The following is a 23,200-nucleotide window of genomic DNA, read 5'->3' as shown; positions in this document are numbered from 1 at the left end:
CTTCTTCTTTCCACCATGTGGTATGTGGATGTATAGAAAATAAGTTCAACACTGTTAACATTAGATTATATCTCTTTTCGGAGAACTAGTTAACAAAATGCATCTTTATAGTAAATTAGAGGCCCAGTGCACAAAATCTGTGCATGGGCAGGGTCCCTAGGCCTGGCCAACAATCAGGGCTGATTGAGGCCTTCCAGCTGCCAGCCAGGGCCTTCCTTCATTCCACACCATCCCCTGGTGGTCAGAGCACATTATAGCGAGCAATCAAATTATCGGTCAAACTCCCCAGGGGATACTTTGCATATTAGCTTTTATATAGATAGATAGTAGTGATACTCTGTATTGACTCAGATAGTTGTCAATTAAATAAATAAATATTTATATTTATTGCCCTGGGCAATTATTATCTCTATGACTGAAAAAATCAATCACTATTGATTGTCCTGATTATTCTGAAGTGTCCTGTGATAAACTAACATATTTGTGAATAAGTTAATTATTATAATGCAGCTCAGAATTCTAAACGATAAACCCAAACCAGGAAACAGTGAAAAAACATTTTTGTGAGAATTGTTAGATTACTGTGAAGGTATATATATATATATATATATGTGTGTGTGTGTGTGTGTGTGTGTGTGTGTGTGTGTGTGGTTGTGTATATAAAATGAAAATAGCAAAGTCTCTTCTGGCCATGATGAAAATACATCTGTTTTATGGCTCAGCATATAATATGCTAATACACATGCATTTGTGAATCTACCCATCCCTCGAATCTGGGGGAGACTCTGCAGTACATATATGCAGTTTATTTAAGGGCAGAGTTTACAGGAAGTCGCCTTCCTAACAGTTCTCATATATCTCATATATTTTTCTAGGAGTTCTCTAAGCGGACAGAGGGTATTGCAGTCCAGGCTGAGAGCCTTGTGAAGGAAGCTGCAGAGATACCACTTGGGCCCAAGAATAAGCAGCTGCTCCAACAGCAGGCCAAGTCAATCAAAGAACAAGTCAAAAAGTTAGAAGACACCCTCGAAGAAGAGTATGTGCTTGACACGCCCTAAACTTTCGTCTCTGAGATAACATTCCGCAGACTCTTTCCTGTATATTGTATTCCTCACACTCTTTATAAATCTTGAAGTGTCTGTGTAGTTCAGCATGTTTTGAGGAAGCAACTCCCAATTCAAAAGACAGTACCGCCAACACGGAAGCCAGCATATAACAGAGCAGAAACATATCAGGGATGTGGCCTTTGCTTCGGAAACGGGTTCTGTTTGTGAAAAAGCCATGCCTGTTAAAGTCCGTGGCCTTTATACATTGGAGAGGGAATCTCAAAAAGGAACTGATATTGAAAACAAATGTTTACTGTATTACGCTGCTGTCACCAGTTAGAGGGAAGAGGAGATATTTTGGTTGTGTAGGTTCTGGGCTGAAATACATAAGATATAGTCCAAATGTCTTCATCTCCAGGCTCACAGAGCTTGTCAACAGTGCCTCACTATTCAAAATCCACTGATTGATATTCTACTTCCAAAAATTAATTTTAAAAGTCTACTTTATATTTAAATATTTAACATATGTTCACTTACAAAAGGAAAGAAAGAATTGTTTGGCCTATGGTATCCTGTTATGTACAAAATGTACACACAAAAACTTTGGAGGGAATAGACATGAGAATATGGCCAATGTTCCTCAAAACAATATGGCTGAACATTCCTATTTTCAAAGTTATTTAGTGGCAAATCACTGACACATCCTTAAGGTATAGAGCATAATTTCTTAGATGGATTTTTAAATGTAAAATTTGTTTTTATACTCTTAACACTTTGACATTAAGATTGTACATTGCCTAAACTTTAAAGGTTGTTAAATAATATATTTAGAGGAAATTATTATGACTTTAAACTTTGAAAATGTTAAATATTAAATACTATTCATCAAGGTGTGGATAAAGTAAAACTTGGAGTGTATTAGGAAGGAAGCTACTTTTATGAGGAATGTCCGTTTGAATGCATCTTTATTTAGAAACGTGCACTATAACATAGTTTGCATTTCCTGTACTGATAAGAACATTAGGCACATACAGGGTACATATTTGAGATTGCAATATTACTTAATTGGACAATCAATGATGCCATTGTATTTTTTTCTTGATGTCTTCAAGTGCCTTTCGGTAAACAGGAAAATTCTTTCACTTTTTTTTTTTTTAGCAAAGGGATTTACCAGTGCAATGATAGACTATGAGTTTCTTACTCTTTTTCTAAACTGAAAGCCATAATCACATGGATACATATGCATAGCTAATACAAACTGGAAATCTACAGCTAAATTTGTATTCATTAGATTTATTACAAATAAAGCCTCAGTTGTCTAAAAGCATTTAGGGTGCTCATGTACAAGGATTTATAAAAGTATTTTGGAATCAAGACTGTAGAGACACCTGAGAATAGCTGATGTTATTATAGATTATAGATTGAAGACTTAGCTCCAATGATAGAGCAGTTCCTGCCTGTCAACATGGAATTCAAGTTACAAGCTCCGTCTTGATTTAAAGATGCCTTTTGTAAGGGTCCTGGAGCATCAAGCATCGCTGTGGTCCCTCTCCCCTAAGACAGGAGGACCGTGCCCACAAGAGTAGACAGCTGCAAACTGTGTGCACTACGTACGCAGGCAGTTTATTTAAAAAAGTTCTGGCAAATACTTATCGTGCCGTTTCACTAGACGATACCTGTATTCAATCCCCCTTGCACCCTGAAATATTTTGTTCGAAGCACAGTTCTATTCATAGCATGGTGCAGAAGCTATTTCGTTAAACGCTCATTCTCAGAGGAGATAGGAAGACGACAACTGACAACTAGTCGGACCAAATGTGCAGTTTTTCCCTCTCCTCGTAGTTTCAACTTTGATATGGTCACAAATGTCTTAACTTATCTTTTCACATAGTAATTTAAGGGGAAATATATTGCTGTTCTTTATTAAAATACTGCATTTTATTTACTTAATTTGGTTAATTTTAGTATTAAAACCATGGAAATGGTGAAAAACAAGTGGGAACATTTTGGCAATAATTTTGAGACCCTGTCCGTCTGGATAACTGAGAAAGAAAAAGAACTCAATGCCTTGGAAACTACGCCATCTGCCACGGACATGCAAACCAACCAGATTAAGGTGACCTGCTCACACGTTCGTTGCATTTATAATCCATGTCTAGCTTTTAAAAACTCCTTTCTTGCATTTCATCCAATGCTCTTTGGCCCCAGGACAAATCTTTCCTTGCTATGTGACTCTATTAAAATTAAATTCACACAGATTGCTGAGCTAAGAGGTCTTGATTGATACCAGGCAACTGCTTATAGATGGAATTATGTGTTAATATTGTCTGACTTAAGCATCCAAAGCTAATATTGTGTGCAATACCATTAAAATGATTTTATGGTTACATTATTTTTTTCCTTGATTTTGAATTAACCCCATTGGAGTGCTCTGTTGATTCATTTGCACAACATGAACTGTATTCTTCATCTACAACTGTGCTTACAGAATTATCCCAAATGTCAAGAGTTAGTAATATTTACCCTCACAGACCACAAGGAGGAGAAATTAATTTATGTGAAGCAATCAGACCCATTGTTCCGATTCTTTCATTTATGATGACTTTCAGGGCATGGACTAGACTCTGTGATATCTGAGCCCCAACTCTAAAATAACCATGTGCATAGACTGTCATTGTTCGCTCCATTCAAACAGTTTAAGAAAAAGATGGGCTGAACGTAATGAATTCTGAGGTCCGTTTCTCCTTTTTTATATGCAATTTTTACACATCACATTTTTAAAATTCAGCCACTTCTTTTTCTATCTCAGCCTATTTTATTGGAAAGGGGAAACCCTCTGACATTTCATTCAATTAAATATAGTGAAATAAATAGCAAGGTGAGGGAACATTTCACATTATGACTCAGAGCAAGTCATCGCCATGTGCTCGGTGGGAGGGTGCGATCTTGCTTCGCGTGGCTTACATGCTATGCAGATCATCCTGGTTTATCACACGTCTTATGCAACCGAGGCTACGTGCAGCCTGGTATGTACAAGTATGGTTATATGTTGGGTGATATAGTAGGAAAAGCAGATGTTAAGCCATTAGGAATATTCATGGAATATGTTTACTCTTTAAAACTATTTTTGCAAAGTTGTCATTTAGTCATTTTTGCTAAATTCTGAGAAAACAAAGAATAACACACTTAAATAGTTTTGTCTCAAAATTGTTCTTTCCAGAATTTTAACATACACTTTCTAATTTGCTTATGCTTTCTATTCACTCTTTTCACTATTATTTAACCTTAATTCCAGGACTTTGGAGCTATATCACTTACCAAACATCATTACATTGTTACTCTTTAGGAAACAAAACAATTACATATTTTATTTTTAAATATATAAACATTCAATTGTGGATTTTCAGTCCATCAGCCTGGAAATACATTTTAATATTCCAATGTGGCATTTTGGAAACTATTTTAAAATGTATTGAATGAATATGAAGAGCAAGAAAATCATTTGCTGGAAATAATCAAAGATAGAGTGAAATGCACTTTAATGTGGAATCTGGGCTAATAGATGCATGTTCTATTTCCACATAGAATTAAATGATTGGAAATAGTAAAAATATGGCAGTTATTTGTCATGTTTTCCATTGAAAACAACCTCAGGATAAAACTAATTCATAACATTGCATAGTTGTGAAGATATTTATCTACAAGCCCACTTTTAGTCTTCATGACATGCTATTCCAAATGAACTGATTTCTTATTCCTAATTGATCATTTATAGGTGTTAAGAGCATATACTGGGTTCATCTTCTATCTTCTCATTCTGGATTATATAGTTTGCCTATATGATTTTGCTGATGACATGCATTACACTAAGAAATTACAACTAAAATTGTTTCATTGAGGTGTTGCAAGCACCTACAACAATTATTGACACCTAGGAAACACTCAATATATATTTGTTAAATCTATGAGTAATTTTTCTTAAAAAATATCATTTATAAGCAGTAAAACAAAGGAAGAATTATATTTATGCTCAAACAACAAATACCTATCAAGTGTGCCACTGCAGTCATGCATATGGGAAGTAAAATAAGTCATATACTCACACTAGTTATTTCTGATTTGCCTTATCTAGACAGAAATTATCTCTATGTTTTCTCATTTAAGCTTAAGTCACATTATCTTTTTCTAGAGTAACAGTATTTTTCATTTAAATGATTTGAAACAGATTGTCTGAATTTTTTTTTTTTTTTGCTTTATTTTGATTGAACGATTTGGCTCTTTTCCTCAGAGAAATAATTTTCATTTTCTTCTACATAAATAAGCCTCTATGTTTTTGAGAGACAGATAGACACTTCCGGTCACATATACACACACATCCTTAATGGCTTTCAGCACTTTTCGGGCGTTGGCTAATACATAAAATGCCCACAACTGAAATTGTGGCAAGTAGGTGCATTGCTGTAGAGCTCACAGCTAGTGAGTAAAGCAGTGGCAATAGAGGGGGCCAGGGCCAGCAGTAGAGGCGTCACCTGAGGAATTGTTAGAATTGCAAAGACTTGGCTCCCCATTAGAACAACTGAGCCCAAGTCCCTGAGGATGGAGGCCAAGTGATCTTAATGTATTCCAGACTTGGAATATACTGGCATAAAGGATAGATGATAAATGTGAAAAGACTGGGTTTAGGTCGGAGTGGAATCAGATAAGCTTGTAGTTTGGTCAAATTTGAAATACTACATTTTAGGAGATTTAAGCGAATGCCAATATTAGCATTCCTGTGAGTGATTGGAGCACACTCCTTCTCAGATCAGTTGGTTAAAATCCTTGATTCATAGGGTAAGCAGGGAATTCCAGCTGCCTTCAGCGTTCCGAGGACATCCCTCTGCTTACATCACTGCAGGCAGGAGTAGCTATTTCTCTTCATTCTCCAACCAGCGAGCACAACCACCCATGTATATTTCAGACATAATCTGCATATCTGTCCTCCAAAAATGAGGTCAGCAAACACATGGGGTTTGTTCATAGCTGCTCCCTGACCACCCCAATACATTGAAATGTCCGTTTTCTCTCTGCAACATTTGCATCATTTCAGGAAGGCAAGCTTGCTCAGCCTGCGTTGTCATTTTTCTCGTTTTGAATACTAGGTCACGATTCAGGAAATAGAAAGTAAGATCGGCAGCATCACAGGGCTGGAAGAAGAAGCGCAGTCTTTCGCCCAGTTTATTACCACTGGAGAATCAGCCCGCATCAAGGCCAAGTTGACACAACTGAGAAGATACTGGGAAGAACTTCGAGAGCACGCACAGGGTCTGGAAGGAACAATCCTGGGACAGGTCTCTCAGCAGCAAAAGTTTGAAGAGAATCTTAGAAAGGTAGGAATTGGCCCGTGCATGCTACAGTGACCTGTTTCACACACACTGCAGTTATAGGGCAATGCAGTAAAAAGTCCAGAAACAGTGGAATAAGGAAACAACACAATTTGCCAATTATTTACCAAGTTGTCCATGATGCTTAAGTTTATAACTATTTTTATGGCACATTTTTGAGGGAATAAAAAAAATGTCGTTATACATTGTGTTCTGATAGGCATTAAGACTTATTTATATTTCTTTGAAATAATAGGACACATTCATTTAGATTTTTTTAAACGCATTTTATCAACACATTGAAAGTTATCCAAAAATGATAGGCATGCTGCTTCCCCAATAACCTTTCTCGTCTTGATGTATGTTTTTCCCACCATTATTTTGATATTTCACCAATGTTTTAGGCCCAGCAGTCTGTGTCTGAATTTGAAGATAAACTTGCCGATCCAATTAAAACATGTTCTTCAGCTACAGAAACATACAAAGCTCTCCAAGAACATATGGTAAGAGTATGCTTCAACATTTCTGCCTATTTATCAACTCGGAAACTTGATAAATCCTGCTTGAAAAGGAAACATAGTAAACATTTTTATGAGAGTTAAAATTTTTTAAATGTTTATGTTATATGAGGAATGATATAGATCCAGCATATTTACTTCATATGACACAAGAAATATAAGCATGCAAGTGAGTTTTCATGAAAACGTATGTTAAAGAAGTATCCATTTAAAATATATTTCTCTCTCTCCATGGACATGGACAACGGTGTGGTGATTGCGGGGTGGAGGAGGATGGGTGCAGGCGGTGGAAGACAGGGAGGGGATAAGAGATGAAGGAAAAAATTAAATTTTAAAAAATACCTACTTTGTTCCAGAAAAAAAAGTCTCCCTCTCTCTTAATTAGAACATGTAACTTTTTCATATCCTAGCTTTAATAAATCCTGCTACCTCTTACCAGCATTATAAAAATTAAATGTGCAGAAAAATATACATGTGCAGAGCAGATTTCAGATTTTAACCCGCTAGACTCAAATGTGCAGAGACTATGTCCCCGCTCACCTTTTCGCAGTGACTGGCGTTTTTGGTCTGGTCCCTGAACTGGTGACCGTTGTGAGATGTTTTGCGAAGGAACAGCAGATGCTTCTGGCAGAATTCAGGGGAAGGAGCAAAGGAGGAACATCAGGCACAAAGAAATAGTAAAACAAAATATCTGTTAATTAATAAACAAAAAAAGTATGTTATCCCTGTTACATGTGCATGTGTACACACACATACATACATGTGGGAAAGGGCTGCAGGGACAGAAAGCAGACAACTGGCAAAGGCACATCTGGGAAGAGGACAGGAACTGACGTCATTGGAATTGTTATAATTAGAACGTGTTTTTGTGTTACTGATGTCATTTTTTAAAAAGTACCCCCAAAATGAGGAAAATTAAGTTAATTGAATTTCATGGAATTATTTTAATAGACAACTAAGTCTATTACCAGAGAAGATAATATTCTATTTTTCTTAATATTTAGATTTCTGAAGCCAGTTATTTTCCCCTGTCTTGACTTTCTGATTTGTAAAATGGGGCTATTGAAAGAACATAACTCTTAAGGGTCTGATGGAGAGAAAATGAGTTTGTGTACGTAATGTACATAGCACAGAACCTGCCACATTCCAAGGCTACTTATGGTTATTATCATAACTAGGCCCAGTGCATGAAATTCGTGCATGGGGGGGGGGGTAGTCTCTCAGCCTGGCCTACACCCTCTCACAATCCGGGACCATCAGGGGATGTCCGACTGCCAGTTTAGGCCCAATCCCTGCTCAATCTGGGACCCCTGGCTCCTAACTGCTGGCCTGCCTGCCTGCCTAATCACCTCTAACTGCCTCTGCCTGCCTGTCTGATCACCCCTAACCACTCTGCATGCCTGCCTGATGCCCCTAACTTCTCGCCTGCCTGCCTGCCTGATCACCCCTAACTGCCTCTGCCTGCCTGCCTGCCTGCCTGTTGACCCCTAATTGCTTGTCTGCTTGCCTGATCGCCCCTAACTTCTCGCCTGCCTTCTTGATCACCCCTAACCTCCTCTGCCATGGATTCATCCAGAAGGATGTCCAGAAGGTCATTTGGTTGTCTGGTCTAATTAGCATATTACCCTTTTATTATAAATAACTATATGCATAAAAGATAACAGCTACATCAGCTGTACTCTTCCAATATGTTTTTATAGAAATTACTGCATGTTACATATAGCTCTTGAAAATTTAGAATAGAGTTTTTAAATAAATTTCACATAAAATGAATAGTAATTTTCACAAATTATTTGACTTGTTAAGGAAAAGTAGACATTATTCAGATATACAGCAGCATAGTTTTATTGGGGCAGTAGTCTCTTTGTTTTCTTTTTTTTTTTTTGAAGTAACTATTTTATATATATATATTTTTATTTTTTTATTTTTTTTTATTGCTTAGAGAGAGAGAGATGGAAACATCAATGATGAGAGAGAATCATTGACTGGTTGCCTCCTGCACACACCCACTGAGGATTGGAACCTGCAACCTGGGCAGGCAAAGGGTATTACATATGTGTCCATTTTTCCCCCCGCCCTAGACAGTCCCCTAGCCTCCCCTATCCCCCAGTGTCTTATGTCCATTGGTTATGCTTATATGCATGCATACAAGTCCTTTGGTTCATCTCTTACCCCCCTACCTCCTGCCCCCCAACCCTCCCCGGCCTTCATTTTCATTCCTGCATCCATGAAATAACTCTCTCCTCACTCTCACTGTATCACTGGAAATCATGGTCAGACAATTTTCAGTGCCGTTGTTGTGTGTTATGACTGGGGGACAGGTTTGGCGGGAATGGGTCTCAGAGGAAAATGGTGGCCTCGTTTCTGTCTGTTTTCATTGCCCTCCTCTTGTCCCCTCCCCAGGACCTCTGCCAGGCCCTGGAGGCCCTGAGCAGTGCCCTGGCCGCTCTCTCTGCTGGTGCCCAGAAGGTCGTGAGCAGAGGCTGCTCCGTCCAGGAGGCCGCGGCCCTGCAGCAGAGATACCAGGGGCTGCTGAGTCGGGCGAAGGAGAGACAGACGGCGCTGGAGGACCTGCTGGCCCACTGGCAGCGGTGAGCAGCCTTCCTTCTCCGGTTGCCACCTGGGCTTCAATAGCCACTCTTTTAAAAAAACAAGTTTATATTCATTTTAGAGAGGAAGGAAAAGAGAGGGAGAGAGAGATAGAAACATCAACGATGAGACAATCACCCATTAGCTGCCTCTTGCATTCCCCTTACTGGGGACTGAGCCTGCAACTCAGGCATGCGCTCTGCAGGGGAATCATAGCCGCAACCCCTTGGTGCATGGGAAGATGCTCAACCACTGAGCAACACTGTCTGGGCAATAGCCGTATTCAAATAGGAAATTCCGGGCCAACTGTGCTCTAAGTGATGGGCAATAATCATTCCAGATATAAAACATGTCAAGTCATGTTTTTAACATGGGAGTGGACAGGATGTACCAGGTACATGTATCTTTCCATATTACACACATATAGACATATGTGTGAGAACATATGTGAACATGAGAGGGGTGGTATTTTCACCTTCACATCTAGGAATAAGATAACCAGCGTTGTATTATTTGTATTGCTTAGTGTTGGACCCTCCAGCTGCAAAAAGACCTTGCTTTCTGATATGATAATTTGGATGCATTTGCTTCCTGTCTCTGCTCTCTTTAGGCTTGAGAAGGAGCTGTCGACCTTTCTGACCTGGCTGGAGCGCTGCGAAGCCATAGCCAGCTCCCCGGAAGTGGACGTCACTGCAGACAGGGTCAAAGTGGAGAGCGAACTTCAACTGACACAGGCAAGCTCCAGGAAGTGTGGGGGAAATGACACGCTCTTTGTCGTGGCTGCATTGTAAAATAAGAGCAAACGCAAGCCCTCCAGCCAACTTAACTTCTTGTTTTGGTTTTGTGATCCCACAAAGAACCATCCGCACCCGAAAGACAAAGTGTTGGTGAACTTGGCGATGGCCGATTTGATGATGTTATTGTAGGGAGGAGGATAAAGCATTTTGACACGCACCTACCATGTGCCAGCTATACCTACCATCCCCGTTAACACCATGCTATGCTGTTAGCTATCTATATGCGTGTTTACCTCTTATTAGGTGGGAACCACAACTTTATGCATCCCTCACAGACCTAAGAGATTTATTGCCTGATGAAATATAAAAGACAAGTGGATCAGCTGCATGAATGTAAAATGAAGAGCACTTAAGCTCCCCAATTTGGCCCAATATTCTCTCTAAACAGAGGGAGCCCACATCCCTGTTACCTAGAATCGCATCTCTCTTATTGCTAGGCATGCATTTTCTCTGTAGCAATAGTTCTCCTTTGATTCTCTACCTGCTCAGTTTCTTCATCCTGAAAGAAACCCTTCAGCATCTAAATGTGCCTGACAATGTATCTCAGACCCTGGAAAACGAATTCAAGTTTCAGTAGCCTTTTAAATGTTGGTTTAGAGGTGAAATGGGTTCCTTTCTCAAATAAGGAATAAAACTTTCTATAGTCTAGTCCCCATAGCTTCCATTTTGCATGACTGCAGAGCCTTTGGATAACAACCTCCAAAGGTCATTATGTGTCCTGTGGCCCTTCCTTGTCAATCATGTTGGAATGAGATCTATAACGTGTTCTGTGCTCGGCAGGCACTGCAGAGTGAAGTTGTATCCCAGGCCTCCGTCTACAGCCACCTTGTGCAGCTGAAGGAATCACTGTTCTCAGTGGCCTCCAGAGATGACGTGAAAATGATGAAACTACATTTGGAGCAGTTGGATGAGCGATGGAGAGTTTTGCCACAGATACTTAGCAAAAGGTTGGGGTTTTATAAAACATTCCAATAGTGTGCATTTTTTAAGATGGTGAGCCTGTAAACTAAGAAAGCATAGTTTTGTTTACTTTTATTTAACCCAACTATTCACAGGATAATTATAGGAGGGTAGAAAACCACTGTACTTGCCACTTTAAAAATCAAAGCACTCAAATATTGGCATTTCTGATGCACCGCAATTCAAAATTTTAGTCTCATAATCAGGGCAAATGACCAAAGTAGTTGAACTATAGTAAAGAGAGTAGGTTTGCTCATGCTTGTATTACATATTGCTTAAGCTGTTTGTGTACAGGAGGAAATGGTAATTAAAATTTTCTTTCTCATGATATTTCTAAGCAAAGGCATCCACTCACCTATTATTAGTCAACCTGGTTCATTTATTACACAAGCAATGGTTGATCCCTGACCATATCCCACACCCCTTTCTAAGTCCTGGGGATATAGTAGTAAGCAAGGCAGGCAGAGTAATTAAACAAGTGAGTGAATGATGCTGTTTCAGTTGGTAAGTAATGTGAAGACAACAACACAGGGTAACATGGTGGGGACTGTAGGTCCGGCACAGCCCCCCAGGTACATGACATCTAATGCCGATCTGAACACTGTGCAGGAGGCAGACTCATGGTGCTTCAGGGGCAAATGACAGGGGCAGAGGGCATAGAAAGGGCAAAGGCCTTAAGGCAGCAATGAGCTGGGACGTTGGGGAAGCGGAGGGAGTGGCAGTGTGGGCGGCCCTGGATCAGATGAGGTCAGAGAAGTCGATGATGAGGGACCCCTCGTAGACCACAGTAAGGAGCCGTGGCGTTTCGCCTTCCTGTGTACCCAGGGAAGTGCCCGCGTTTAGGCTTGGCAGAGGGTGTTCTGATGACATGGAAATCGTTCCTGGCTGCTCTCTAGAGAGTGGATTATAGTGAGGCCATGGTGGTGGCAGGAAGGAGGCCAACTTAGGAGGCTGTTGGAGGCCAGGCCAGAGATGAGGCGATGCAGACCAGGGCGTGAAGGTGGAGAGGAGAGCCCAGCATGCTATGATGGGCGCCCAGACATGCACGGAGCAAGTGTGGTGGTGAAGAAATGGAGGACCATCTGGGTGGGCAGCACCATCAGTAACTGAGACGCAGCAAATTGTAAGAGAAACAGGGTTGGAGACATAGGAAGCATTGAGTTCTGGTTTGTCCCTGTTGGACCACATTAGTTTTGCCAGTGATTAAGCTGATTCCAAAAACATACCAACTCTTCCTTTCCACTGCGGGACATTTAACTTTTATTATTTATTGATTTATTGATTTATTGATTGATTGATTTTTAACTTTATTGGGGTGACATTGATTAATAAGAGAATAGAGTTATTGTACGACGCAGCAATCCCTCTCCTGGGTATAAACCTGAAAAACTTGAACACCTGTATTGGCCCAGATACATGCACCCCTAAGACACTCCACCTTTCGCACCGCTCTCTTCCTAGACTTCACTTCCTGCAGTCGGTGGTCGCCGAGCACCAGCAGTTTGATGAATTGCTGCTTTCCTTCTCCGTCTGGATTAAGCAGTTTCTCAGTGAATTACAAGCCACGTCTGAGATCAGCTTCATGGACCATCAGGCAGCTGTAACCCGGCACAAGGTAAAGTGCATTCCTTGAAGAGGGAAGAAGCATTTGTTCATCACAGAGAGCTCTTCCATTTTAAAGGAAAGCGAATTTATAAAAACCCTTGCCAGCGATTTAACATTGTATTTCTCCATAAATGTTCTCACAATGTGTGATGCAGATAACTTAAGCAGATAAAGCCACTTCAGATCACATACCTTTTTTCACAATGGAGCGAATGATTTCTAGGGTAAAGTGATGAGAATGTTCATTTGTAAGCTTCCCAGTTTGTTTTGGTCCAATGCTAAAAACTAATGCTGAATCCCAATGCTTTCACAAGATGGTTTCTCTGAATTACTATTTAGCTTGGAAGTTATTTAAAATTTAGTTTTCTTATTTCTAAATTATGCATAATATGTATCCTGATATTTTTTTTAAAAAATTAAAAATCAGATATTGGTCATCAAGTATTGGAATAGTCAGGGTAAGCTCCATGATAAGCTTATAACAATATTTACCGATAATACATTTAATGTCTATTGCGTGTTCACTCTATGCTGGGCTTGCCAATTGGGTTTACCCAAAGGAAAAGTATGTTTTCCTTTCTTCATGACCGCAGGTGGTTTTACAATTTGGAGCAAGATGTTCACCAAAGTTAGGCTCCCACCCTCTTAAAGACAGGAGCCAGGGCGCCATCTTCCTGGATGAGTACATTTCAGGGGGATGACTCCCAGCTGTTTGAGAAAGTTAGTCTTCAGTAGTAAAAGTGTCCAGGAGGTTTTGAAAAGATTTACCTCTCAAAGGGACAGAGAATGAATTTGTAAGTTTTCTAAAGTAAATGCTCAAAGAAGCCCTCTAAAGTTTAGTAGCTCAGCTGAGGGAACTATTAGGGCCATTCTGGTCACGATTAAGACAGGTGATTATTTCTCTTTTGTGGAAACCATGCTGAGAGTGTTAGCAACCCTCTGATGGGTTTTAACCATGATATATTGTGAGCTGGTCACGTTTTCTATACAACAGCCTTAGCCAGTTCATCTACATTTCCTTAGAGAGAAGGCAGCTAAAACTTGTGCAGTTTCATCTGCTTTATTCACACCTCTGAAAAGAGGCTCGCGTCTGTCTATTCCCACGCTCCTTCACTATGTTAGAATTAGCTGGATTGTATGTATATGTATATGTATGTGTGTGTATATACATGTACCTATAACATATCTTTTAAAACCTTACAAATTTTCATTTTCTTTTAACTGTATATACTGTAACTATGCCTTTTAACTATATATACATATATCTTTTAAAATCTTTCAAATTTTATACATATGCATATATACTTTTTAACAATTTATTGGGTTGACATCGGTTAATAGGAGCATATAGATTAACTATTGCTATCCACAAAGGAATTCTTTTTCATGGAATACATTAGTACCAAATCAGAGTTGTGACTTATATGAAATACATAGATGAGCAAAACAAGAGAAATCTTTAAGAATCTTTCTAAAAGTTTCATTGTGGGTGACCTTTAAATACTATACCATGCATTGCATTTAAAATGTATCTTTTTAGATTTTTATTTATTAACTTGATTGGGTGACATTGGTCAACATGAACCTATAGGGTTCGGGTGTGGGTTTCTGTGCTACAAGACTGTATATTGCACTGTGTATCTTGACATCACCAATTCTGTAACATGTCTGTGTCCAAAACCACAGTGTCCCTGAGGAACCAGTGACTCTCTCTTCCCTTCCAGGACCACGCAGCAGAAGTCGAAAGCAAAAGGGGGGAACTGCAAAGTCTGCAGGGGCACCTGGCGAAGCTGGGCGCTCTGGGCCGAGCGGAGGACCTTCACGTCCTGCAGGGCAGAGCAGAGGACTGCTTCCAGCTGTTCGAGGAGGCCGGCCAGGTGGTGGAGAGGCGGCAGCTGGCCCTGGCCCAGTTGGCTGGGTTCCTGCAGAGCCACACCTCTCTGTCAGAGGCGCTCCGCCGGCTGAGGCAGACGGTGGAAGCGACCGACAGTATGAGTAAGAAGCAGACTGACTTATTACAAAAGGACCTGCATGACGCTGTTCAAGATGTGAAGACGTTAGAATCGACGGCCATCGGGCTGGACGGCATTCTTACCAAAGCCCAATACCATCTTAAATGTGGGAGCTCTGAGCAAAGGACTTCCTGCAGAACCTCAGCTGATCACCTCTGCTCGGAGTTAGAGAGGATCCAGAACCTTCTGGGAACCAAGCAGAGTGAGGCAGACGCCCTGGCAGCATTGAAGAAAGCATTCCATGACCAGAAAGAGGAGCTGCTGAAAAGCATCGAGGACATCGAAGAGCGGGCTGACAAAGAGCGTCTGAAGGAACCCACCCGCCAGGCACTTCAGCAGAGGTGGGAGGAGGCTGCCGAAGCCGTGGCCTCAGCTACTTTTTATTTGTCCTAAGATTAACTCTTGTGCAAAACTTTCATAGTACCAGACTTAGCAGCGTCTCTTTTTATATTTTTAGGATAAAACTCATGACTAATTTGACACTTATGGTCTTAAAATTTATTTGGGTTCGTTGAGGATTTTCCTAAGGGCCTTGTGTAAGCCACTCTGAGATCTTATTTACCACAGAGTATGTAGATCATACTGTGTATTTTAACTGATAGAAGGGACTCCTGTTCTGTAACAAGAATGAAAGCAGAGGAGGAAGGGAGGGATGCAAGTAGACTTGTAGTTCAGGTGCTAAATCTGAAGGAATTCTTCCCTGGTGGCTGCTAGCTCTCAGAAAAGATGGAGCAAATTCGTTCATTGAGATTGAGTGACAGGAGATGTGGACAGAAAAGGGTGTGAGATAGTCTTCTTACAGGAGGAAATGGAATTATGCCTGTGGAGCTTGGTAAGATGATAAACTGCCATTTAAGATTTGTATTTATTCACTAAAAATGAAGCCAATCAGCTTGGCGGAATGGTTCTTCTAACCACTATTTTTTAGAAAATATATTTTTATTTATTTCAGAGAAGAAGGGAGAGGGAGGGAGAGAAAGAAACATCATTGATGAACATTTTCTCATGATAACCTTCAATAGCGTATGTAATTTAGGTTATATATATATAAAACAATCTATATAATAAAAGCCTAAGTGACCATTACAATGGAATGACCAAAACGACTGGCACTATGATGCACACTGACCACCAGGGGGCAGACGCTCAATGTAGGAGCTGCCCCCTGGTGGTCAGTGCGCTCCCACAGGGGGAGTGCCACTCAGCCAGAAGCAGGGCTCATGGCTGGTGAGTGGCAAGTGCAGCAGTGGTGGCAAGAGCCTCTTCCGCCTCAGTGGCAGTGCTAAGGAGCAGCAAGCAGGCAGGCGGTAAGGAGTGAGAGGTCCCAGACTGTGAAAGGGCACAGGCTGGGCTGAGCACCCGCCCCCCATGCATGGATTTTATGCACCAGGCCTTTAATATATAAAACAATAAAACTTACAAAAGGGAATAAGTATATGAGAGAGAGAGAATGGCTCGGTGAAACTTTTTATTTTATGAAACAACTATGGTTCTTAAATATTATTTTACATGAGTTAGACCTCATGGCACAAAATATTTTTATATCAATAACTTGCAGTAAGAACTCACCTCCTTTGCCTACAAGGTCATCCCTAGTTTTAGAAGTCTTATACCATCAAAGGATAATAGAAAGAGAATACAAACTTAGAAGTTTGAAGGTGAATAGTGAAACTGCCTTTAAATGTTTTCTGCGGTGCACTCTAAAGTATGCAAAGTTAACTGTAAAAGCATCTTTATCAGTTGACAGCCATCCATTTGATTGCTCTGTTACTAGTTTTCTAGCTCTCAGTGTGTGTGCTTTACGGAGAGGAAATATTGGTTTGCGACCTTTAGTAAAACCACACTTTAATTCACAGGTTGAGAGTCTTCAATCAGTTAGAAGATGAACTGAATTCTCATGAGCATGAGCTGTGTTGGTTGAAAGACAAAGCTAAGCAAATTGCTCAGAAAGATGTAGCCTTTGCACCTAAAGTTGATACAGAGATAAATCGCTTAGAGGTCACCTGGGATGATACCAAAAAGCTCATTCATGAAAAGTAAGTCAGAAACTTCTCAGTTTTTGTTTTTCAACTTCTCCCTATTTTGTGACATTGGGCCATGCCTGGCGATTTGCACGGGTGTGATCAAGCATTGAATATCTTTTGTCATCTTTAGCATTCTGTGTCTTTCGGTAACAATAAGAATTCAGTCCTACAGAACTTGACTAAGGAGGCTGCTTTGAGATAGCATTTACATGTGAAATTCAATGCTTAAACGCAGTTGTCAAGTTACCAAGTGCGACCATGAGAGTCTTAACCTCCTGATTTCCTTTTTATTCTGTTTTGTTATAGTTGTTTGTAACTGAGGTATGACTGACATAAAGTAAAATTCACTCTTTTAAATATATTCAGATATGCTCAATTGATTTTTTTAAAAAAAGGCAATCTGATGAAGAAAGAATAATAGTCTTTTCAGTGAATAGTCCTGAAACAATTGGGTATCTATATGCATTAAAAAAATATATATATAAGTTTGAGTTATCCAGAACATATATTGCATTTTTGCTTATTATTGAAGTCACAGATTTTATTTGAATGGCTGTGTGCATTCTTCATTCATGAGGATATTTGGGACATTAGAGTTAAGTAAGATCGACCGTCACTCTTTCACCTTGGTAGGTATAGACAGGGTTTTCTCTTCCATCTATTAATATGTGTGTATACATCAGGTCCAGCCATAGAGAACTCTGCCCTTTCCTGATACCTGACAATAAATGATGTCTTTTCTTTGATCATTGCAGCCAGGGCCAATGCTGTGGGCTTATTGACTTAATGAGAGATTATCAGAACTTGAAGTCAGCTGTATCTAAAGTTCTAGAACATGCCAGCAATGTGATCGCAACCAGAACTACCATAAAGGATGAGGAGGATCTTAAATGGGCCTTATCCAAGGTAGTAATTCAAAATGTATTTATTTTAGTAGAACACTTTATTACACCTGTTTTTTTTACTCACAATGTATTCACTATACAAATCTTGTCAGTACAGTTAGATGTAGATGATTCATGCTAACAAGCTCAACTTTTTTTTGAGTTCTGATATCCTAGGATTCTAGCAATTCAAGAAAATTAGTATATATTTGTACAGTTTATTAATATCCCTGGTTTCTGCATCAGGTCATCCAATAATTAAATTTCTTGGAGGCAAATGGTTTTAAACTCTTAGCATTGATGATTTTATTAATTAAGGAAACATTTCTGTTCACAGCATGAAACTGCCAGAAACGAAATGTGTAAGGAGCAGAAAGAATTGGATGACTTTACCAGTAAAGGAAAACAGTTGTTATCTGAGCTGAAAAAAATTCACAGTAGTGACTTCATCTTGGTGAAAACAGACATGGAGAGCACTATGGACAGATGGCTGGATGTAAGCTCATCACCTTGGGTTCCATGAATAGTTTAAATATTCACATTTCTGAATCTCATTTTGGGGCAAAGGATTATTGAGGGATGTAAATTCCATTTTCAACTTTTAATGCTAAATGCAAATATAATATTCCAAAAGAAAGTAGTGTTCGCATAATTTTTAGAAATAGTAAAAAAAACTATTTGCTTTATTTTGTTAAAACTTATTGGCAAATTTTCTAGAATTTTACTTGACAGCTTCAAACGTGACAAATTTATCATCTGCCTTCTCAAGACTCTGGAATTATGAATAGAAATAAAAGAATAATGTATAAACAGCCTACAGACTATTAACCAAAATGTATAATAATTTAAAGTAAGAAGATGCTTTAGCATTGAAAAGCATTGGCCTTGTAGTTTATATCCTTGGGTTTTAGTTCCTGCTCCGTCATTTACTGGCTATGTGACCATAGGACAGGTCACTTGATCCTTCCGGAACTCTACCTCTCAATTCATGCATATTTTACACTGTTTTCCAGCTCCAGAAACCCAGTGGTTCTGTTGACCGCTATTATCAATATCTAGGCTCAGAATTTAAACCCATAGTGGGTTCCCTTACTTAAGCAAAGTCACTTAAGTTAGACATCGATATTTACATACTACAATCAAATAATCTGGGGATGTCGGAAGACCTTATATTCTTCCACTTTTAAAATGATATTCTTATTATGGAGAGAATATTAAGTAATAATACTATAGGCATGCAAAATTGGTTAATCTTCTATATATTTACTTATTCTATAAATATGTCCAAGCCTAATTATGCCCATTTTTATGTATCATCATTACAAATAAAAGGGCATATTGTATTACTTTAAAAATAAATATAATACTGCCCTATATGGACCCCTATCTTACAGAATTCAACCTTAGAGTGAGTTATATTTCAGGAGACCTGTTGTGATTACTTTTTCAATTTACAAATAAAAGTCAAATGTTTTAGAAACTCAACCAACTCTCCCAGTGACAGAAACAATTTATATAATAACATTTCCATAAATTGAGTTCCGTGCACTAGTCAGCTTACAATAATTTTTGTAAAACTTGGCTTTCTGATCAGATTACAATTTTCTGATTGAGGAAGGACTGACATTTTTAGTACTTTGGTGGGGCAAAGAGCATTTTTTAAAGCCTCAGACTGTTAATGATTTGACTTTGATTTTCTCTTCCAGGTGTCAGAGAGAATCGAGGAAAACATGGATCGGCTGAGGGTAAGCCTGTCCCTTTGGGCTGATATTCTCTCGAGTAAGGACGAGATCGAAGGCTGGTCGAACAGTTCTGTCCCTCAGCTGGCCGAGAGCATCAGCAACCTGAACAACAGCCTCAGAACAGAGGAGCTCCTGAAAGAGTTTGAGGTAAGTGAGCTACACCTTCAAATGGGAGCTGGTGATGTAGCATTGGCCAGAATACAAAAATATTGGTGTCCTTTTTTAAAAGTTCATTCTTTTTTTAAAAAAATATCTTTATTGATTTCAGAGAGGAAGGGAGAGGGAGAGAGAGATAGAAATATCAATGATTAGAGAGGATCACTGATCAGCCACCTCCCACACGCTCCAACCAGGGATCGAGCCCACAACCCGGACACCTGCCCCAACCAGAATCGAACCGTGACCTCCTGATTCACAGGTCGATGCTCAACCAACCACTGAGCCATGCTGCTCTTTGAGACACACAGGAGTATAATAAACAATCTTACTATCGTTTGCTATTTATTTGAAAGTAAACCTACAATTTTTCCATTCATCTGGGAATATGGCATCTTCTTACTGAAAAACCAAATTGAAAGTGATTGTCATTCAGTAATATTTAGTATCTATTTTTTTCTTCATTCAAATGAAATGTTTACAGAGGCCCTAACTGGTTTGGCTCAGTGGATAGAGTGTTGGCCTTTGGACTGAAGGGTCCCAGGTTTGATTTTGGTCAAGGGCATGTACCTTGGTTGCGGGCACATCCCCAGGAGGGGGTGTGCAGGAGGCAGCTGATCCATGTTTCTCTCTCATCGATGTTTCAAACTCTCTATCCCTCTCCCTTCCTCTCTGTAAAAAATCAATAAAATATATATTTTTAAAAATGTTTACTGAGTAGTTACCCTACACTGAGCACTTACGCTAGGAGCTGGTTTCCTCCACTTCCTTTCCAGAAACGTAAGGAAATGGAGATGGGAGTGTCACAGGCTTCCACAGAAAGTGGCCTTTTTAAAGTTCCAGTCACTAATTTATTTTAACCTCCTTTTATCCCCATTTTTCACGTTCACTTATTCATTCACTCATCACATTCTTAATGAGCACCTAAAATATGTCAGGCAGTTTTCAGACTGGAAATATAATAGTGAAACACACAAAGTCTTTACCCTCATGGTATTTATATTATTTACAGTTCAATATATATGATATGCAAAATGACAATCAGTAAGAGGGCTATGGTGAAAACTGAAGCAAGGGAAGGGAAATAGAGTGACAAGAGATCACTTGTTTCACAAAGCACACAAGTGACTGTACTCTTGGTGAGGGAGGGACTGTTGACCATTGGATTCTTGGGTGCCCAGCACTGTGCCTGGTATAGATGTGGAGTATGACAGATGTGTGAATAGATTACTATAGTCTGGCAAAATATATAGTGAAATCATCTGTATTACCTACCTAAGTTATTCAGCTGGGTTTGACCCAAAGAACATTCAAGAGATTATTCCTATTCCTAAGGGTAAACAGAAGTAGAGGAGAGTATTTAGACTAAAAGTACAGTCAGGGAAGGGCACCACAGTCCCTTTAGTTATCTTTGATGTTAAATGACCATTACAGCTCAAACTGTATATGGCATGTGCTGGAAAAGGGCTTGTACCTGCTTGCAAAAGTCAATTATTATATTTTCAAAAATCTTGCGAGCCCGTGTTAATCACAACCATTATTAAAAATGTAATTGTGCCCAGCCAGCATGGCTCAGTGGTTGAGCATCAACTTATGAACCAGGAGGTCACAGTTCCATTCCCAGTCAGGGCACATGACTCGTTGCGGGCTCGGCCCCCAGTAGGGGGTGTGCAGAGGCAGCCGATCAATGATTCTCTCTCACCATTAATGTTTCTATCTCTCCCTCTTCCTTCCTCTCTAAAATTAATAAAAACATATTTTAAAAAATTTCCATGTAAGTAACTTACAATTAAATTAAATCTATTTTAAAATGAAGGTAATGAACACTCAAAAGTTAAACCTTCCTGGCTATTATTCCCCTCTGACTGCTGCCTGGGATCTCGAGCTAACATTCACTCTGTCTTTCTGGTGGAAATACTGCAGAGGGTGCCCTGCTGCGGAGCCCCTCCAGCACCATGTGCGTGACTCCTGTTGTAACTCTAAATGGTGGTGAGCCTACAACTCAGGGCCTTTTCTAGGAGAGCCAGTCGTTAAACCCGCATAGTCTACTCCCACCCCTGACCTCTGGGGTTCAGGGAGCCAGTGGGCATCAGCCCGATATTCATGGGTCCAGTGCAGTCACTCACAGAGATGGCTTTTCTGTGGCTGCTGTGGCACACCAGCTCATACACTCAGAGAGCTGGACTCAGCCCCGTGCCCGAGGGTGTCATGCTGCTGCAGAGCAGGAAAGGAGGTGGGCGTGTGGGTGCGAGGCCTTCATTGTCCAGCCAGTTTCTGGAAAAGGCCAGTGGGCCTGGCAGGTAGTTCACCACATCTTACTGGGTAAGTAAACTGCCTTCTGGATTGAAGGCACCGGGAGGTTTGTTAGTGTCCACAAAGCACCAAAGCACGATATTTAGCTATCCCTTTGTGGGCCCCAGTGACTAATGGTGTTTATAAATGTCTAATTTGTTCAGTAACAGTTCTTTGGTTATTTATCCTTTCTTCCTTTTTATGTTAGTGTTGGTGCAAAAAAAAAACACAAAAAACAAACAAAACAATAAGGCATGATATTAGACATCAATCTTCTAATTAACCTGACTTCTGTTTTCACATTGTTTAAATGTTTATTTGAAAGGTTTCTTGTGTGTTATGGATAGCCAGCTGTTATTAGGCGCTTCCAATGTGTACTGGCTTGGCAATGCTTCCTCAAGAGTTTAATGTTGCCATGGTAACCAGTGATATCAATGCTAATGAAAAAATGACAGTTAGTTGTTAAAAATCCACACTGACTCAAGACTTTTGGTTAGTGGTTAATTTTTTCCAGGAGCATTTTTCTTCCCCAATAAAAGAGGGTGGGAAGAAAGAAAGTTCCACACACTCCCTCACATCCCAAGTGGAAGTAAATGGTGACAGTTTTCCATATTCCTAACTAATGACAATGATGAAAAAATGAAAAGGAATTTTTTTTTACCCTAGCTTAATGTTGGGGCATTTTGACAGTTAACTCTTGAAATTATTAAATGCCAGATATAACATGTGAATGTTTGGATTAGTCATGCTTTTCCCCTTTGTCTTATACTTGACAGTCTGAAGTTAGAAACAACGCATTGAAACTGGAAGACCTTCATGCTAAAGTGAATGACCTAAAAGAATTAACGAAAAATCCGGAAACTCCATCAGACCTTCAGGTAAGCACTCAGTCAGTTCTGTAATAACTGCTACCTGCTAGACTCTCCATCTCAAAGAATATTTCTATTCTCTAAGTATTTGTATATTAAAGTATGGGGCGCAGCTACAGTGTTTTGGCCAGGTTCAAGCCTCGGACTAATGAAAGGACAGGGTCCTCTCATTGTCACATGCAAGTCCCAGTTGGAGGGCAGGGCCCGGGCAGGGCCCGCCCAGCACAATTATAGCCAACGGCTGTGGTTGTGAGCTTGAACCTATGGTCCGAACACGTAGCCCCACGTGCCTTGTGATAGAGTTTGGGTGCATGTAGTTGAGTGAGGTTGAAACTCACGAGAA

At 39.9% G+C, this 23,200-nt stretch overlaps 1 protein-coding gene across 1 annotated transcript in view; it reads left to right on the top strand.

The window, feature by feature from the left end:
* LOC102762121 (nesprin-1-like) overlaps positions 1-23,200 on the top strand; it is a 254,153-nt gene that overhangs the window by 142,665 nt on the left and 88,288 nt on the right. The window contains exons 31-44 of the mRNA XM_015570483.1: positions 876-1,036; positions 3,012-3,162; positions 6,188-6,415; positions 6,814-6,912; positions 9,331-9,518; positions 10,127-10,250; positions 11,094-11,260; positions 12,735-12,888; positions 14,603-15,231; positions 16,747-16,926; positions 17,670-17,820; positions 18,136-18,294; positions 19,505-19,687; positions 22,765-22,866. Of these exons, the coding sequence (XP_015425969.1) occupies positions 876-1,036; positions 3,012-3,162; positions 6,188-6,415; positions 6,814-6,912; positions 9,331-9,518; positions 10,127-10,250; positions 11,094-11,260; positions 12,735-12,888; positions 14,603-15,231; positions 16,747-16,926; positions 17,670-17,820; positions 18,136-18,294; positions 19,505-19,687; positions 22,765-22,866 (2,676 nt within the window). The remainder of the gene's footprint in view (positions 1-875; positions 1,037-3,011; positions 3,163-6,187; positions 6,416-6,813; positions 6,913-9,330; positions 9,519-10,126; positions 10,251-11,093; positions 11,261-12,734; positions 12,889-14,602; positions 15,232-16,746; positions 16,927-17,669; positions 17,821-18,135; positions 18,295-19,504; positions 19,688-22,764; positions 22,867-23,200) is intronic.

Source organism: Myotis davidii, unplaced genomic scaffold, assembly GCF_000327345.1.
Source record: "Myotis davidii unplaced genomic scaffold, ASM32734v1 scaffold1427, whole genome shotgun sequence".
Lineage (NCBI taxonomy): Eukaryota > Metazoa > Chordata > Mammalia > Chiroptera > Vespertilionidae > Myotis > Myotis davidii.
Note: the sequence above shows the minus strand (reverse complement) of the source record. Positions and strands in the feature narration are given on the sequence as shown.